The sequence below is a fragment of the Geotrypetes seraphini genome, chromosome 6 (genome assembly GCF_902459505.1).
Source record: "Geotrypetes seraphini chromosome 6, aGeoSer1.1, whole genome shotgun sequence".
Classification (NCBI taxonomy): Eukaryota; Metazoa; Chordata; class Amphibia; order Gymnophiona; family Dermophiidae; genus Geotrypetes; species Geotrypetes seraphini.
In genome coordinates this window covers 92,116,741-92,136,741 of record NC_047089.1, presented here as the reverse complement: position 1 = coordinate 92,136,741, position 20,001 = coordinate 92,116,741, and the positions used below count along the sequence as shown (strand labels likewise).

Here is a 20,001-nt window from a genome sequence, read left to right as displayed (position 1 = left end):
AAACATTTTTTTAAAACCCCAATCCTAACGTTTTTTCCCCTACTAGATTTTCGTTTTCTTCTCTCCTGAGAAACTGCAATTTGTAACTTTTACCCACCTTTGTTCCTTCCTCATGTACCTCTGTTCGTCTGTATTGTCTGTTAGTGGTTTCTTACCCCCCTTCTTAAGGTTGTATATAACATATTTTTAATTGTTACTCACTTAGTATGTAATAAGCGATTTATCAAATTTAATAAAAACTTGAAACTGATATTAATGTAATAACATCATAGTTGTACATATTCAGGCGAGTCAAGATGTGAACAGGGGATGATGACTTCTTAATTCCTATGTTTTTTTTTTGTATTATCTATAGTGGATTTCCTTTTTTTGTTTATAGTTTTTTCCTAATTTTTTATTATTTACAATTGAAATTAAATTATGGAATAGATTATTATGATTACCAACATTAGTAATATGATTATTTGTGGAAATTGATATTATTTGATGTAAATCTAATTTGAAAATTCTATTCCTACAGAAAACCATTCTGTTAATAAAAGAAAAAGAACTAAATAAAACCAAAATTGACCCAACACATTAGTAAGAGAGAGAAAATATAAGTTTATTTTCTGAAACTAATATAATAATAAACTTAATACAACAGTAACAAAATGAGGCTCCCTCTCTGAGAAGCAATGATCCACTTCCATGCAACAGTTAATCAGCTGTCCAGTGACATTATAAGAATTGCAGAATCAAAACTCTGATAGATTCTAACTGTGAGAGATAATGTTCCATATCCATGCAACCATTAATTCTGGTGACAAGTGACAATGAAAGTCTTGTAGCATCAACTCGACCTGTCTTAAGACCAACAGCTCTTCTTTTCCAGCGTGGAAATCAACAAGTTTTTTAAAGCCTGTAAAGTGCTTCTTTGCTGTGATGTTTTCCAGATCTATTCTTTTTGATCAGCTTATGAGGCCTTGACTTCTGATAAACTCAATTCAAACCAATAGTTATTAGGCAGTATTTACCAAGATTAAGTCAAAAGAATTGAAGCTGATGTTGAGTTGCGAGATTATTTGTTATAGAAGATTATTTTGTCTCTTCTAATCTTAATGGTTGCCTAGATGACAACAAAAAAACAAAAGATGACTGAGGGAGAGGAAGGACCAAAGCTTGAAATCCCAAAAAATTGCTGGATCCATGACTACCAGGAGGTGTAAGGTAGTGGTGGTTGGCAATAGCCTTTTTCTTTGAGGGGGAGTGGTCTTTTTCTTTGGAGGGGTGTGCGATTGTCGGGGATCATTGGAGGAGGTCCGTTGGCAGCGGTGGGTGATTTTATTTCTTTTTTCTTTTTTATGGGCAGATATTTTGGTTATGTAATGCATGCAAATATCTGTGCCATTGAAAATAGATTTTAAAAAAACAAAAAACAAGCAGACCTGTCTCTAACACAGTTACCGACAGATCTACAGCAATCGGGTTTTAGGATCGGTAAAACCCGATAGCCAAGCAATGTAAGTGAATCAATTGCTTAGCTATTTTGCATGGGGTTTTACTAATTTGCATGGATGGATCGGAAAATGGGTGATCGAGGGGAAAACACGCGGTGGGCCATTTAGTGAATCAGGTCGGTTTACAGTGATGGTCGCTAAACCTGTGAAAACAGGTTTAGTGACGATCACTGACTTCAGTGAATCTAGCCCTTAGTGCTTACAAACGGGGAAAGTGTTTCTGATGTTACAGTAGGTGGTCATCTGGCATCTAGGGATCACTGCATGGTACGGTTTAATATTAAGATGGGTATAGAGTAAAGTAAAGGTTCTAGACTTTTGAAAAACTAACTTTGTTCAGATGGGGGATTACGTCAAGGAATTGTTGTCTGGATGGGAACATCTGGAATGAGTAGAAATGCAGTGGGTAGAATTGAAGGAAGTTATTGTAAGGGCGACAAACCTTTTTGTGAGGCAAGTAAGTAAAAGTAAGAGGAAAGAAGGCCACTTTTGTTCTCAAAGGTAGTAGCTGAGAAGGTAAGGAATAAGAGGTTAACTTTCATAAACTACAGAAAGAGGAAGACAGGCAAAAATAGCTGGAAAAGATAAGAGAGGCTGCTTGTGTAGTCAGGAAAGCAAAGATACAAATGGAAGAAAAAATAGCTGATAGGGTAAAACGGGAAGACAAGACATTTTTTAGATATATCAGTAATAGGAAGAAGCTCCCAAACCTCTATCTGTTCTTTGTCCATGGATGATGTCACAATTCTCTTCCTGCAATGTTAAAAGCTATTAAGGGTACCACAAAAGAATGTATAACTGTTGCAAGTGTATGCACTTAAAAGACAACTGTTTTTTTGCCCAAATTACCTGAAAGAAGGTTGCTGCTAATCTTACTTTATCTTGAAAAATATTCTATTCCCAGGTGTAAACAAATAAGGATTCTATCATGTTAAGTAACTCATTCATTGCTGAGGCCAAGATTTTTAACAGGAGAGGAAAAATATACTTTCTTTTACTAAATTCCTAACTTTTTAAATATTTGCAGGGACCAATATAAAACAGAATATGAAAACAAATTGCACGATGAATTGGAGCAAATCAGGTTGAAAACAAATCAAGAAATTGAGCAGCTTCGGGGAGCTTCCAAAGAGATGTATGAACGTGAGAACAGGTAGCTACAATATTTGTCTAACAAACCTAATAGATAGTTGAAACAAAAGGGATACAATTCAACATATTAACATTGCTTTGAAAAGGTGTCTTGGTATTTATTTTGAACATTTTGGAGTAATTTTATGAAACATTCTCTATGTATAAAGCTTGGTTTATGTGTGGGAAATAATTATACAGTTACAGTTAGTTTATTTGATATTCCGCATTTTTTTAACAAATATAGTCAAATCAAAGTGGTTAACAAAATTAAAAACAGTGGGTTAAAAAAACCAGACACGTGAAAAATAGAACATGGAAATTTAGTACCAACTTTTATACGGATATATACACACAGGCATTCCAGAGGTGGAGTTAGGGTGGACTTGCAATGTAAGTTCATAGAGGAGTATAATCAAAAATAACGTCTAAGTCCCCTTTTGGCCTAAGGCCCTAGGTGCACAAAGTAGATAGCAGGGAAATGTCCAGTCTCGAAAAAAAAAGTCCAAAATGTGGTTGGTTTGTGTATTACTATTTTAAAAGGCAATAGAAGACCTTCAATCACTATCCTCACTGGACAGAATGCCAGGAAATCAAAATAGTATACATATTAAGTTTTATTACATATATACAATATTTCTAGCCATAATCATTGATTAAGTACAGAGTTTAAATCAATACATTACCGGTTATCATCACTACATCGGAGGGACCACGAGTAGGAGGCTTATTCAGATTGTCATCACATAGCTCATCAGCAATGGAAAAAAAAATGTCCCTGCTTACCTTTCTTGGCAAGCACTTTTTATATTGTACTTTTTCCCTACCCCCTTTAGCCAGATTGGAGGTACAAACGCATGCTTATCTCATGTTGAGAATGTAATCTCCAATCAGTATGTCTTGAAAACATCTGGCTTAGCTCGTGGGGTAGCTCGTGGGTTGTATACCCAGCCCCTCTTTATGGATTGGATACTTTTTCCCTTACCCCCTTTAGCCAGATTGGATGTACAAACGCGTGCTTATCTCATGTGTTGAGAGTGTGTTTCTGTTAAGCACCTATCATCAGGTGCTGAAAATTCCTGGCTCTGCTCGTGTGCAGAGAGTGACCTGCTCTCATAATATCAGTAGGTGCTGAAAAATTTCTGGCCTTGCTTGTTCTCATAATACTTGTGTTTCCTTGTAATAGCTATCATGGATCCTAGGCAGTGTCACTCAATATTAATAATCCTTTCATATCATACGTTTCACATACGTGTCACATTCGGTCCTTATTGAGTGATATTGCCATAGGATACCATCGTGGTCCGAGTTGGTTTACAGCATAGTCCATAAACCACATAACAATTCCACAAGGACAGAACAAGTACTATTATGGTTAGAATAAGTAAAGGGTGAATTAGCCAATTCAAAGTGGTAGTAGCTGATGGTGCATAGCCCAGAAACACATCCCACCAGTGATGCGAAGTTGCATCCGCAATTGTGGATCCAATATGAATAATTTGATCTGCTACAATGGTAGTACTAATCTGGTGCTCTAATATGCTTTTGTTCAAATTCCTTATGGACTGATTTATCCTACGGGATCCTTGTATTATTGCCTTTAACTTTTCCAACTTCAAATCCCAATTTGGAACGGAAAAATTGTTTTCCCAGAGTACATTTGTTTTAAGTCCTAAATCAGGAGTTAAAACATAAGTTTGATTTTGCCAGAGAAGTGTTGACATATTGTGTAAGCATCCTACAAACGGTACTATCATTTTTGGTATTATTGGTTCATTAGTCACCACACATATTACACGTGGTGCTATTTCAATCATAATAAACATGGTTCATATACTATTGATTGTAATTTACAAATACGCCCTTGCAATGTGGAGTCACAAAATGTTAAATCATGAGTTTGATTATTCATATCAATCATTTGTCCATTGAATTTAGGTGCCCAGAAAAATTGTTTCTGAGGTTCCCCTAGTATGAGGGGTAACACTACATATTTACACATAATAATTTTTTTTGTAACATTATACATTTTAAACATTCCTATGCAGTGAGTATCATTACATTGTACTTCTGGTGCTTGAAATTGTATCCAAAAGGTTTTTGGTATAGTTTTATTAAACACGGTCCTCCATATCTGCTCATTTCCAGTCATTAATTTAGATTGAAAAATTCCTTTTTGTTGTTGTTGCTGCATGGTTTGTAACGTACATAGAGTCCAATTAATTATGTTGGAAACCTTCTGATCAATTATATATTCAATATCTGCTGTGGCATTTGCTAGGTTAAGTAATTGATTATCAATAATGCAGATTGCCATATGGTAGGCATCCATTTTGCAGCTATAGTCAAAGCATCATTAATATTACTTCCCGCCTTATGTAATCTATTGGCCAATGTTTCAATATCAAATGTGTTTAAAGTACCTGTGATGGTACCATATCCCCCCATTAATGTATCATACCATGCTCTCCTTCCTCGGTATGAACACTGAGAAGAGGGAGGAAATGATATTTCAAACATCACATTAATTTTTTGTGCGTGTAGACCTACCATTTCACATGTGGATGGTAATCTCTTTATTTGTCCCGGATCTATCTTGGCCGTATCATTTTTTATGAATACCACAAATTCTACCCACATTGATCGGTTATAAATTTCTGTGGCATTAGTACATACTACATAAGACCTATTCACAGTAATATTCATTTGGGTTCCAATATATGTAGTACAATTGTTTGTAACAAAATACCTCTGAGTCGAACTGTTCCATGTCATAAATTCTCTTGTTTGACAACACATGACTAGCACTTCTGCAGTTATATTCAAGGTAGTGTTTAGTCCCTCATATAATACGTATTGGGCGATTGGTCTAGTGTGTTCATTGCTTTTAATTTCTGTAATCCATGTATGGTCTTTTATTGTCACATTTGCAATGATACATCTGGAGTTAGCGCTGCAAGTGAAGTTATCTTGCTTCCGATCCATTGAAGAATGCTTCCATCTCCATGACGTAACGACCCCTTCTTTAATTGTAATACGTCGCCCGGGGGCAGCGCCTCTTACCCCATACCATATTCCAAGGATTCCAAGGCACACGCATATCTGCAAATTTCAGAAAACATTATTACTCTCTCAAATAACATTTCTCCTGAGGGACATATTCCCATTTTTCCACTCCCGGTTTCATTACAAGGAGAGCCTTATCTTTCCCGATTGCAATCACCTCCGCTGGTTCCGGAGGTCCTTTAGGATTGCTAATCCAGATTTTGGCTCCTACGTTTACGATATTTGTAGCTCCAAACTCCCCTTCCCCTCTTACAGTCAACTGAGAAGGAGGGGTTATTTCCCTAATTGGCACGATATAGATTGGTATCAATAACAATTGAGCTACTCGTTCCCCCTTCGCAATTATTACATCATTTTCTCCTAAATTTATCAATATGACTTTAACCTCCCCTTGATAATCAGCATCAATTACTCCCCCTAAAGTGATAATTCCTTAAGGGCATACCATAATACTGAATAATCATGTCCAAAGTCCTTAGAGTGCTCCATTATGACGCAGAAGCACAAGGGAATGCTAGTAATAATCTACAGTAGTACACATATATTTACATTTACGACTTTCGGGTAACGGTCCTATGAAACCCATTTGCCAAATCTGGGCTGGCAAATCGCCCCGTGCCCCATTACCTTATGTGGTACTTCCCGTTCTTGATATGTTGACACACCGGACATTTTCCGATCACATGTTAGATCACATCTATTGTCAAAGGAATCCCTCGTTCCTGAGCCCACCTGTAAGTAGCTTTTTCTCCAAGATGTCCACTTTTCTGATGTGCCCAAATGGCTGTACCTTCCAACCATTCTTCCACTTTAGGAATTTCATTAGTAGTTGTTACAGAAATGGCAGCTGCAGCATCTGCTTGGGAATTAAACAATCGTTCCATTGAATCAACAGGCATATGTGCATCTACATGAAATACTGACACTGTGGTTTCCTGTACAATTTCTTCTATGTCTTGCCACAATTCTTTACCCCACAGTTCCTTACCATGAATTAGCCAATTATGGGACTTCCATCCCATTAACCATGTAGCAAGACCATTAGCGACCGACCAGGAGTCAGTAAAAAGATGGCATTCCCCTCCTCTTTCTTTCCTTAAAGCAGTGACTACCGCCATCAATTCAGCGTATTGACTGCTCATTCCTTTTCCTTCCATCACTAGGGTAGTATCAGTTTTAGGGTTATAGGCCACACTTTTCCACTTCCGCTCTCCCCCCACATATTTGGCAGACCCATCTGTGAACCAAGCATGTTTTTGTTGTTCTGACGTGAGATTATCAAATCCCACTCCCCATTTTACTGGGGATTCATGAGCATATACTGGCTTTTTGATTTCCAGCTCTCCGTTAGGAATATTAGCTATTTTTTCATGTAAAGTAGCGACCCCGTGCTCACCTATTTTAGCTCTTTGGGAAATGTACCATTTCCATTTAATAATACTTTGTTCCTGAGCATATCCTACTCTATTTGACTTGGGATCAGACATTACCCATTGCATAATTGGAATTTGTGGTACTGTATGACCTAAGGTAATCTGTTCGGTCTCAGCCAACGCCCAATAACATGCTAAAAGTTGTTTTTCGAAGGGAATATATTTTTCACCTGCTTCCGGGAATTTCCTGTTTCAGAACCCTAAGGGTACCCGTTTCCCACTTTGTTTTTGCCATAATGACCAATTAGCATGCATTTGATTAATAGAATTCCACTTCCCCCTCTCTCATGGGCCACAAATCTACAGCGGTCTGTATGGCTTGTTTAGCATTTTCAAAAGCAACCTGCTGTTCTTCTTCTCACATAAACTCATATTTTTTACTAGTTACCTTGTATATTCTTTGGAGTGGGAAAATCTAATATTTTTCGTTTTGCTTTCTCTGTGATTTCCCTAATATCCTTTATTCCACTGAATTCCTAAAAATTTTACCGACGTTGCCGGTCCTTGTATTTTTGTTGGATTTATTTCCCATCCCTTCTTTTTCATATGGTCAATTAATAAATCTAACTGCCCTTTCACCTTTTCCTTCGTTGTTCTCTGTATCAATATGTCGTAATGAGAAATTTGTATAGAGGTGAATTTCTGAAATTTATCTAAATGTTCCGCTACTATTTGAGGACAAATGGTAGGACTATGTAACCATCCCTGTGGTAGCATAGTAAAAGTAGATTGGGCACTTTCAAACAAACCTGAAACCTACTTACAGGAATATACATTAACATTTTATAACATTTCCAATATTCTTTTATCGTTCTTAAAAACTTATTTTGGAGTGCTGAAAAGTCCGCGGCTAGCCTTCAGACTGTGACTAGTCAGCCTGCTTGTTACTATAACCAAAGGCACATCCTTCCTTAACACGTCTCACAAAGCTTTCTTCCACATTCTTGTATTTTCGTTCTACAGACTATCTCCTTGCTTTTAACCATCTCTTAAAGAAACAATGAAGAGAAAAAAAAATTCAGGCTACATCAGACAAATAGCTTCTAAATTACCTCCATTGTTCTTAACAGTATAGATCTACCCTACAGAAACTTTTTCAAACTTAACTTTCAATTAACTTCAAGTAGCTTATATTGGCTAATCGGAACTCCAAAAAGCATAAGGCTTGGTAAAGTTTTATCCATAAACCCTTTGGTTCCTTGCTTACATTATTAATTTCATTACAAATTCCTACATTTAAATCCATAATTTGTTAATATTTAAGCATATTTTAAATATCGATCCCAGTTTTTGCAACATTCGTAGAATTGCAGACAGACCCTATGCTGTCTCCCTCCTTTTTCTCTTTCCTCCCACTTCCCCCTCCCCTCTGCCTAGTATTGAACAAAGGAGAGAAGAAAAAAAAAACCGTCAAGTTCACGTGTTAGCATTGAAGGAGGAAAAAGGTGGGGGTGAAAATCCCTCCCTTTGCAGTTTACTCTTTCAAACAAAGGAACTTTCACGTGTTAGCATTGTAGGAGGAAAAAGGTGGGGGTGAAAATCCCTCCCTTTGCAGTTTACTCTTTCAAACAAAGGAACTTTTACTCCAACATCCTATTTACTCGACCGCGCCTTTTCCGTGCCTTTTCTTATATTTTATGGCAGCAATATGAACTGCAGATTCCTCAGCTATCTTTTGATAGTGATCTAACTTATCTCTTCAAAGTTTACCACTACATTCCAGCATAAGACAACGCCTCTCTATTTCCACCTGCGCCCGAATGTGCACTATTCGGTATGCAGAAGTTAATACCCGGCTCCTTTGAGCCAAAGCCAATACATCACCCGATTATCGGGGCATTTTTTTTTTTTTTTTTTTAAACGACATCACCCGATTTTTTCGGGGCATTTTTCTAAACTTGTACAAGATCAATTGGTTCTGCACTTCCCAGAACCTTTTTCCATGACTCTGCTAATCCATGATTATTGGCTAGTTCTTGTGCTATTAAATTATACGGTGCCTCGGTCCAGCCGGGCACCTCTGTATGTTCTTTTGAGGATTTCTCTCTCTTCCTGAACATTCTTGTATCACAAGAGCGCTCAGGTTTTCTTTAGAGAAATCCTGCCGACTACGCCAATTAATGTATTACTATTTTAAAAGGCAATAGAAGACCTTCAATCACTATCCTCACTGGACAGAATGCCAGGAAATCAAAATAGTATACATATTAAGTTTTATTACATATATACAATATTTCTAGCCATAATCATTGATTAAGTACAGAGTTTAAATCAATACATTACCGGTTATCATCACTACATCGGAGGGACCACGAGTAGGAGGCTTATTCAGATTGTCATCACATAGCTCATCAGCAATGGAAAAAAAAATGTCCCTGCTTACCTTTCTTGGCAAGCACTTTTTATATTGTACTTTTTCCCTACCCCCTTTAGCCAGATTGGAGGTACAAACGCGTGCTTATCTCATGTGTTGAGAGTGTGTTTCTGTTAAGCACCTATCATCAGGTGCTGAAAATTCCTGGCTCTGCTCGTGTGCAGAGAGTGACCTGCTCTCATAATATCAGTAGGTGCTGAAAAATTTCTGGCCTTGCTTGTTCTCATAATACTTGTGTTTCCTTGTAATAGCTATCATGGATCCTAGGCAGTGTCACTCAATATTAATAATCCTTTCATATCATACGTTTCACATACGTGTCACAGTTTGTTTGTTTGTTTTTTTAGAATGGCGTACCTGTACGTTCAGCAGTTTAATCATCCAGGCCGCCACTACATGTATGCTTACAACACATTCACAACCAAAAAATCGCCCAAATCCCAAACACCCAAAACAAGACCTTTTAGGCGAACGAGGGGCCAGTCCTTCACCTAAAAGCACGATTCTCTAACCGGCGGCTGTCATAAACAATGCCGGTTAGAGGATCGTGGAGCTGTCCTGCCCCCCCCCCCCCCCGGCTACGATCATGGCAGAAGAGATGGCCAATCTCTCCTGCCGCCACCCACTACGACCCCCCTACCCTGCCACATCGTGGCAGGAGAGATACCCAATCTCTCTTGCTGCCACCCTCTGCATGATCGCACTCTTCACTGGCAGGAGGGATGCCCAGTCCCTCCTGCGGCCACCCCCTCCCCCGGAATCCCTGCCGAACCGCCCAGTTCACCTCCCGGAGCTTCCCTCCACCTCCACCCAGACCTTCCCACCAGAATCCCCCGGACCCCCTCTAACCCCCTCCTGGATTCCCCTTTAACCTTTTTTTAATGGCCTGCCAGACGGGTGTTCTCTCTGTCCAACTGAGAGGCCCGCCTTTGTCTGAATGGCAGGCCTGTTCCTTTCCGATGCATTGTGGGATGCACTGGGAAGGGGCTCAGGGCCTGATTGGCCCAGGCGCCTAAGGCCCCCCCCCATAGGAGGGGCCTTAGGCACCTGGGCCAACCGTATTCTTAGATTGGCCCATGTGCCTAAGACCCCTTGGCCAATCAGGCCCTAGGCCCTTTCCCGGTGCATCCCACAATGCACCGGGAAGGGGCAGGCCCGCCATTCAGACGAAGGCAGGCTTGCCGGATGGATGGAGGGAGGACCTGTCTGGCCATCAAAAAAATGTTAGAGAGTTGTCCAGTGGGTGGGCTGGGTGGTCTGTCAGGGATTCGGGGGAGGTCCAGCAGAAGGAACTGGGCATCCCTCCTGCCGGTGAAGATCTCCAACGTGCGGGGCGGGTGGGGGGGCATCTTTCCTGCCGCAATGTGTCGGGGGAATCGCAGTGGGTGGCGGCAGGAGAGATTGGGTATCTCTCCTGCTATGATCGTTACAGGTGCAGGGGGACAGGCCCAATTCGGAACTTATACCTGTTTTAACTTTGTCTAAGTCAAAATGTATAAGTTCCATCTGGCAAACATTTTTGATTATGGCGGCCAGACGGCTAAGTCTAGGTTGACCCACCTCCTGCCCTATCCACTCCTCCAAAAACGCCCCTTTTTGCTCTGGGCTTACAGAGGCAGTGAAAAGGCCTAAGTTGGTTTTAGATACGTCTAAAACCAGTTTTGATTATTGGTACTTGGACGACCTGTCTTTTTGATCATCCAAGTAACAATATTAGGCCATTCTTTGGACTTTTTTTTTAATATGAGCCCCATAGTTTATAAAATACATATGCACTATATATACCTAAAGTGCATGCACATTTATTTTCATTTGCCTTGCTGCTGTAAATTTGTGGAGTTAATTTATGCACTATTAGGAATAGTTCTGGGAGCCTATTTTATTAAAGATACATTGGTGTCCGGAGATTAATTTGTGCCGGAATGGCATAGAACAGTGTTAAGGCACTGATTTGGACTCCGGAAGTGAAATAATCATCTGTGACTACCCCTCCCTGCGGTCTAGCTTCTTTTTTGTTTTGTCCCTTCTCTTATCTGCAATGGCAGCTCTCCCATCCCCAATATACCTTTTCAAAGCTGTCTCTTTGTCTTAGAGGTTGCTAACAGCGATTCGCAATGTGCTGCTTCTGCTGACATCAGTACTGGGCAGACTTGCATGGTCTGTGTCTATATTTGGCCAATTGGTGGAGGATGGGCTGGGGAGGGCTTCAATGGCTGGGAGGGTGTAGATGGTCTGGAGTAGGTTTTAACGGAGATTTCGGCAGTAGGAACCCAAGCACAGTACCGGGTAGAGCTTTGGATTCTTGCCCAGAAATAGCTAAGAAGAAAAAATTAAAAAATTTAAATTGAATCAGGTTGGCTAGACTGGATAGACCATTCGGGTCTTTATCTGCCATCATCTACTATGTTACTATGTATGCAGAAAGAGGAACTTGTGTCAGACAGAAGGTTCTGATGTCAGCAGATGCAGCACATTGTGAATCACTGCCAGCAACCTCTAAACAAAAGATATCTTTGAAAAGGCATTTTTTGAGCATCCCTCCAGACTGGCATAAAACGGATGGGTTTATGCTCCTCTGCTAGCAGGTTGAGACTGAGATATAATGACTTATCCCAGGACAAGCAGGTAGCCTATTCTCACATGTGGGTGACATCATCCACAGAACCCGGATGTGGACAGCCTCGCAAGCAGGCTTGCTTGTAGAAAACTTCAGAAGTTTTGAGTCTGCACAGGGGGCGTCTCCTCAGTTCTCAGTTTTCCACAGAGCCGAGAAGTCCATCTTTGACGCTCTGTGCTGAATTTAGTTCGCGTTGTGCCTTCTCTCACTGCGGCTCGTGTTTTATTTTTCTTATTACCATGTTTTTTCTTTTGATTATTTTTTAAAAAAAAAGTTTTATTTTTCGTCGACTGACTGGCGGGGCCTGCCGTATGCCCGCAGCCTGCGGGCTTCGACTTTGTGGTGGCTATCTTTCCTTCTATGTCCCGGCCGGTCATGGGCTTCAAGAGGTGTAGTCAGTGCCAGCTTGCGATCTCCCTCACTGACCCACACCGCTGGTGTCTTCAGTGCCTGGGGCCTGACTATTGCCCGGAGTCGTGCATTCGCTGTGCTACCCTTCAACCTCGAGCCCTCAAACGTCGTCGAGTTCAAGTGGTGAAGATTTTCAATATGGAAACCCCTGCTACACCCTTGACCTCCGACTCAGTCAGGCCTGCTGCAGGGTGTCCGCCTGCCTCCACGACTCCTACCTCAAGTCTCATCAGACCTTCCTTGTTTGGAACGTCCTCGACCACGAGTAAATCTGCCAAGTCTTCTCCTGAGCTTCCCTCAGGTCAGATACCTCAGCAGACGGTTCCAGTGGTGGTCCTCAAGCTACCTAAGCATCATTTCTCCAAGTCGAAGCATGCTTCCTCTGCCACCTTGGAGCCTTTAGCCTCAGAAAGTGGTCCAGTTTCAGACTCATATCCACAATTGCAGGCTACCATCCAGACCATTTTAGAGCGGGAATTTGTTCAGTTACTGAGCAAATACAGTCCTGCCTCGACTCTGCTTTCTGCAGTCCAGCCTGGACACTCAGCAGGCTCACAAGAGGTTGAGTCCTTGCCTATGCCTTGAGCTGAATCTACACACTCTATGCAAGGAGTCAAGTCTTTGCGAATGACTCGACTGGAATCTTCACACTCTGTGCAAGGAGTCGAGTCTTTGCAATTGTCTCGACTTGAATCTTCACACTCTATGCAATGAGTCGAGTCTTTGCGAGTGTCTCGACTGGAATCTTCACACTCTATGCAAGGAGTCGAGTCTTTGCGAGTGTCTCGACTGGAATCTTCACACTCTATGCAAGGAGTCGAGTCTTTGCGAGTGTCTCGACTGGAATCTTCATACTCTATGCAAGGAGTCGAGTCTTTAGGAGTGCTTTGAGATTCCTCGATCCAAACCACTGAGTCTATGGGGTTTCGATCTACAGCTTCCATCCCTATACCCTCACAAAAGGCATTGCCCGTTTCGAGGCACAGGGTGAAGTCTCCTCGATCTCGTATGAGATCCGCTTCCAGGCAGCAATCTCATCACCGGTCGAGGCCCTCATTGAGGCGCAGTTCCTCTTCCAGAGAGAAGCCTTCCTCATCCAGGCCTTCCAGTTCTTTGAGGCCTCCAACTCCTCGATCGAGCAGAACCTGAGAGCTCAGCTGATTCCAATGTCTTGTCCCAATCTGTCTATTCGCTGGGATACCAATACTCCAGGGAGGCCTCACCTTCATTCTCCACTCGAGGTCATCGAGTCCCTCTCGAGGCCATGCTCTGGCGGATCAGTTGTCCTTTTGATCACGTTACTCCCCTGTTAAAAAGTGCTCACTGGCTACCTATCCATCACTGTACCACTTACAAAATAGCTTTAATTTCCTACAAAACAGTGAAAACCAAGGAACCCACTTTTATCCATAAATACCTGATTTCCACATGATCCTCCAAGAACCTTAAGATCTGCATCACAGCATCTTCTTCATGTCCCATCCCTAAAAATTATTAATACCCGTAGGGCTTCTTCTTTCGCAACAATTGCTCCAACAATATGGAATTTGTTACCATTATATTTAAGGTCCGAACAGAATTTAGATAAATTCAAGGGTAGCCTCAAGAGCTTCTTATTTAAAGACGCATATGACTGTTAATCCATATGTCCTGGAGGGAAAATATCAAGTTCTATAATACTGAATTAAAAAAATCAAGGAAGAACTACTACGGCAACAAAATCTCCAGATCCAACAACCAAAGTAATACACTGTTCAACATTTGGCGTTCCATATCCTCCAAACATGATTCCGCCACACCCCTCTCCTCTCCATCTGCTGATGAACTAGCAAAATTCTTCAATGAGAAAGTCACCACCTTACGATGCTCCTTCCCTCCAACACCCTCTTACAACTCCCTTGTGCTCGCCGCCTCCATCCCAAATCTAACCGATGCCAACCATATCCCAGCCGATAGATCCTGGACCACCTTCGATCTCGTCTCTGATTCCCAGGTCTCCAAACTCTGCCTCAAGTTAAAATCCTGCAACTGCACCTTGGATCCTTTCCCCTCCTACTTATACGAAAATATTCCCACACAAGCCATCTCATCCCTCACCAAACTTATAAATTCTGCTTTACTCTCAGGCCTATTTTCTGCAGAAATGGGAGTCATTGCCTTATCCCCTCTTCTGAAAAAAGCTGATCTAAACCCCTCCACACCATCCAGCTATCGCCCAATAGCTAACATTCCTCTCCTGACCAAGATGCTGGAGTCCATCATAGCCACCCAACTCTCATCCTATCTTGAGAGATTCTCCATTCTACTACCCTACCAACATGGCTTCAGACCTAACTTTAGCACTGAATCCCTTTTGGCCTCTTTAATTTCAAAAGTCCAACATCTTCACTCTTGCAACAAGTTCGCTGTCCTTCTTCAATTTGATCTTTCCGCAGCCTTCGACATTGTCCATCATGACATACTAATCCTTCAACTTTCTGAAATTGGCATAAACTCCACAGTCTTAGATTGGTTCGCAAAATTCCTACGTTCTCGCTCCTACTTCGTTAACATGAACGGTATCTCATCCTCCCCTTGGAAACCGATTTGCGGAGTTCCTCAAGGTTCACCCCTATCCCCGATTCTTTTCAACGTTTATATGTCCTCTCTGAAACTCCTCAAACTTTCCCCCTTTGAGACACTCTACACCTACGCCGACGACATCCTTGTCCTCCTCGAGACCGACTCCAACCTCACCAACCTTTCTGACAACATCTCTTCTTGTATAACGAACCTCCAATCCTGGGCTCTCACCGTTCAAATGAAACTCAATGAGACCAAAACAAAACTCCTATGGCTAGGCCCAAAATTAGATCAGCTGCCCACCCTCATCCCACTATCCTCAGGCTCCAAACTGCCGCTTGAGTACTCAAGCAAAGTTCTGGGAATCATCATGGACTCTACACTGTCCTTCAACGATCACCTCAACTCCTTAGTAAAAAAATGCTTTTTCAACCTTCACATGCTAAGAAAAGTCAGATCCTGCTTCAACCAACAACACTTCGCTATCCTCGTTCAATCCATTATTCTTTCTAGACTGGATTACTGCAACTCCATCTACCTAAGCCTAACAAAGAAAAGTCTTCTCAGACTCCAGCGGATTCAGAATACCGCGGCTAAATTAATTTTCGCAAAAAGCAAATTTGACCACGTCTCCCCGCTTCTATCTAAGCTTCACTGGCTCCCAGTTTTCCTCAGGGTCCACTACAAATGCGCCTGCCTAACCTTCAAGTCTCTACACGGCATCCTTCCTCCCCTGTTTCCACTATCCTGGCTCTCCACAAATCCCAACTCCACCAGATCCTCTCAGAAATTCATACTATCATTCCCCTCCTTAAAAGGCATTTCCCATACAGGTAAACTTGGAACATCCCTCCTCTTCAAGATCACCGTTCTGTGGAATAGCTTATCCGCCCCTCTCCGGAGTACGACCTCCCTCCAACGCTTCAGAAAACATTTGAAAACTTGGCTTTTCTCTAAAATGTAACCACTCCCTCCCTCTCCTCTACACTTAATCCCTTCTCTCTCCCCTTATTACCAAGATCTTCTTCTTCCCATTGTAACTCCTTTCTTTTGTAATTCCTGTAAACCGTGTCGAGCTCTACTTCTGTGGAGATGATGCGGTATACAAACTTAAGGTTTAGTTTAGTTTAGTTTAGTTTAGTTTAGTTAATTGATCTATGGGACTTTCCAAGCTTATTTTCTATACTAAAATTGATTTTTCCCTTTCCCCATGTTATAATCCTTAATTGTTCTTTCTTTCTTTCAAATTGTATTTTTCCCCACTATCCTATTGTTTCATGTAAGTAAAGTTATGTCATTAATAGTTTAACTGGACCCCTTTTTAAATTTTTACCGTAAAACGCTTAGAATTTATGATTAACGTTTTATCAAATTTTTAATAAACTTGAACTTGAAACTTGAACTTCCTCTGTCAAACGGCTGAGGACCTGGATCTTAAATTGGACGCTGGTTCTAAGTACTCTGAGTATTTAGAGGAAATGAGTATGCCTCGGCCTCCTGCAGAATCTCTCAAACTTCCTCTTAACAGACTTCTGTCTCAAAAAACTCCACTTTCTCTCATATGTGCTCCGTTTTTCTGAATCAAAATGTTCACTGAATCAAGTATCAGCAGTAGCCACTCCCCAGTTAGAGATTGGAACATCCAAAAGACTTGGAAAATGCAGGGAAAGTTCAAACATCACTAACAGGCACAGATTAAACTCAGTGCATGAGATGGCAAAAAACAGATACTTAGCTGCCGGTCATCTCATGCCTCTTATGCCATGATCCCCCAAATGAACATGCACATGCAGGGCAGCAGAACTTGAAACGGCGTCTTCACTACAGGACCCGACAGGAGTCTTGCAAAAGCCACATTCAAAGATATCACTGCTAGTGCAATCACTGCACAATAGCACCAGGGATAAAGAAAGTCAGCAGCAGCTAGTGAAAAATGCTGAGAAGGTTCCATCCCCTAAAGGTCTAAACAAATAAGCAGAGAGGAGGAAGAAAATCAACACCTCCACCCCCATCCAACCAATAGGAGACTAAGTAGGAAGTCCAAAGACCAGCCCCCAATAAGCTTCAAGCAAACTTCAAAGGAAACTAACACTGCTAAAAGAAAACTCAAAGAAAACTTTAAAAAAACCTAAAAAAAAAAAGCAGACCATTCTACTCAAGCATTCAGACCTCCCAACTAGAGAGCTGCACAGGAACGGGGATGACGGGAATCCCGCAGGCATCCCGCGGGTTCCCCCTTCGGGTCAAGGGGATCCCGTGAGGACGCCCCCTAGGGTCGCGGGAATCCCGTGGGGACGACCCCTAGGGTTGTGGGGATCCCGTGGGGACGCCTCCGAGGGTCGCGGGGTTCCTGCGGGGCTGGATGTACTCAGTCGCGCGGCTCTTCTTCTCTCTACCTGCTCTGCTTGCAGCATAGAGCCGAACGTAAGTCTTCCTGACGTCAGCGCTGACATCGGAGGGGAGGGAGGGCTTAAACAAACACCACCGACACATTCTCACCAGTCAGTATCTCCGACAAACACACTTCTGCGTCATTTATCCTCCTGGGAGGTCCAACAAGGGGTCCAAGTCTTCATCAGGAGGAAATGCATCTCCAATCAAAAAATCCTCGTCCCTTGAAACCCGCGGCCGCTTGAACAAAGATGGGGGGACTGGGCCAAAGCCGACGCTGAGGGGGGGTCAAACGGGGTAGATGCAAAAGGAAAAAGACCCCCCCCCTAAAAAAACAACAACAACAACCAGAGACTCACGGTGAAGAAACAGGACCCCCGGCTACCTGCAAGTTTGCCTTGTACATGCCAAAACAAAATCTGGGGCAAACCCCACTGGCGGCAAAGCAGGACTTACTGCCAAGACAGGAGACCCAGCAGAAACCTGTTACTGTCTCTCTAAGACAGGGGGAAGGTCACTTGAGGCTGCAGACAAGATGGCGGAGCTTCTACCAAAATCGGCGAAAAACCCACCCAAAAAATTCCCCCGAGGTCTGCAGCGGCAAGGAGGCCTGAACAGACCCAGCCACTAAAGCAGGCAAGCTGGCAGCAGTGGTAAAGGAGTACCCAGCGCTATCGGTGGTAAGGGAAACCTTATTTCCCAGACTGTCGGTGGCTGGGGAAATCCCTGTGTGGGTGGTAGGGGAACCCAGGCTTCCCCATTGCCTGCTGCCGACGAGCAGTGCACGAATGAAGGGGAACCCTGCTCGCCATCACCCAAAGCCGATGAGGATTCCTCTTTGTGGCGCCTGGTGAACTTTGTGCACATGCCGGCCTCATTAACCACACACCTGGGGCACAATGAGTACTTTTTAAGTTTCTTAAAAGTGCTCATTGCGAAAACTGCTACAAGGGAAAATAAAATGCTGGTTAGCAATAAAAATTAATTAACCTTAATTGAAGGCTTCCATTCAGACCGGCACTGCCTCAGGACTTTTTTTGTTTTCAACACAACAGATTGACGGCAGTTGGTGGCAAGGCTTACAGCTGAGGCACCTCTAAAGAAGAAAATTGGGGGGGGGGAGGGAGTGAGGGAAATGGGGGGAGGGACTCCACCAGTCAAGTGTGGCAACCCTGAGGTTGAACAGGGTCCCCCAAGCTCAATCCGGCATCATAACCAGGGACAAGAAGGCCAATTTAAACAACATCCAATATCCCTACTAAACCAGGGAAAGACTGCACAGGCTTACCACCAACAACTGCTGGAGATTGAGAGCAGACTGCACAGCCCACTAATATTACAGCCAAAAGTTTGTGTCTCAGTCTCCACCTGCTGGTTGAGGTGAGCTATAACCCATCAGTTTCTGAGCCAGTCTGGAGGGACGATAAAGTACAGTTACTTACCGTAACAGGTGTTATCCAGGGACAGCAAGCAGATATTTTCATATATGGGTGACGTCATCCACAAAGCCCTGGTACGGACAGCTTTAAAAGTGCGCCACTTTAAGAACGTAAGAAAGTTTGCAACTGCCCACACCGTGCATGTGCAAATGCCTTCCTGCCCAACACAGGTTCGTGGATCTTCAGTTCCGTAAGCAAGCTAAGAAGCTTACCAAGGGAGGTAAGTGGATTGTAAGAATATCTGCCTGCTGATCCTGGATAACAACGATCATGGTAAGTAATTGTGCTTTATCCCAGGACTTCTCCCTTCTTCTACTTCTCACCCCTCCTACCTCTCCTACTTCCATCTCCCCCCTCTTCTTCTAATCCTTCCTCTTTTGATGTCGCCTTGAGTCTGAATAGGTATGCGCGACGCACAAATAAAAGATTAGATTAGCATATTCTCACATGTGGGACTCCCTAATTTACTAGAATGGGATGGAGGGAGAGTTGGCCATTAAGAAATTAAATTTTACAATACTGTTTGGCTGAAGTGACCCTCCCGCCTGGAAAAAAATCCAGACACTAGTGAGATGTGAATATATGAACTGAGGACCAAGTAGCTGCTTTACAGAATTCATCAATAAGAGTTAAGCATAGGAAAACAAGGGAAGATGCCATAACTCGGATCTTATGGGCTGCAACACAATTCCCAGTTGCAGCCTGGCCTGAGCATAAGAGAAAAAGATACAAACCGTTAACCATGTAGATATGCTCTCTTAGATACAGGACGGTCCAACTTAGGATCAAAGGAGACAAAAAGTTGAGGAGATGTTCTATATAGCACAATTACTTACCTATAAGGAACAGAAGGCAGATATTCTCACATGTGGGTGATGTCATCCACGATGTCCCAAGTGCATCACCACTTTAAAAACTTTAGAAAGTTTGCGACAGATCACACCGTGCATGCGCGAGTGCCTTCCCGCCCAACGTAGGCGCACGGCTCCTCAGTTCAGATAGCCAGCTAAGAAGCCAAGTAGGGGAGGTGGATGGGTTCTAAGAATATCTGTGTGCTTCAAGAATTCGCGGGAGCCAG

At 42.5% G+C, this 20,001-nt stretch overlaps 2 protein-coding genes across 7 annotated transcripts in view; one reads left to right on the top strand and one right to left on the bottom strand.

The window, feature by feature from the left end:
* PIBF1 (progesterone immunomodulatory binding factor 1) overlaps positions 1–20,001 on the top strand; it is a 302,877-nt gene that overhangs the window by 93,456 nt on the left and 189,420 nt on the right. For all 6 annotated transcript variants that reach the window (XM_033947509.1, XM_033947506.1, XM_033947507.1 and 3 more), the window contains one exon: positions 2,527–2,652. In XM_033947509.1, coding sequence (XP_033803400.1) covers positions 2,527–2,652 — 126 coding nt within the window. The remainder of the gene's footprint in view (positions 1–2,526; positions 2,653–20,001) is intronic.
* LOC117361920 (ribonuclease H-like) lies at positions 5,673–7,486 on the bottom strand. The gene is made up of 2 exons (XM_033947511.1): positions 6,324–7,486; positions 5,673–5,732 (listed from the first exon to the last, which is right to left on the bottom strand). The coding sequence occupies exon 1, from the start codon at positions 7,193–7,195 to the stop codon at positions 6,383–6,385; it is 813 nt and encodes a 270-aa protein (XP_033803402.1). The 5' UTR covers positions 7,196–7,486; the 3' UTR covers positions 5,673–5,732; positions 6,324–6,382.

Coding starts and splice junctions, on each gene's coding strand:
- LOC117361920 (XM_033947511.1), bottom strand. CDS start 7,195: ATGCAATGGGTAATGTCTGATCCCAAGTCAAATAGAGTAGGATATGCT.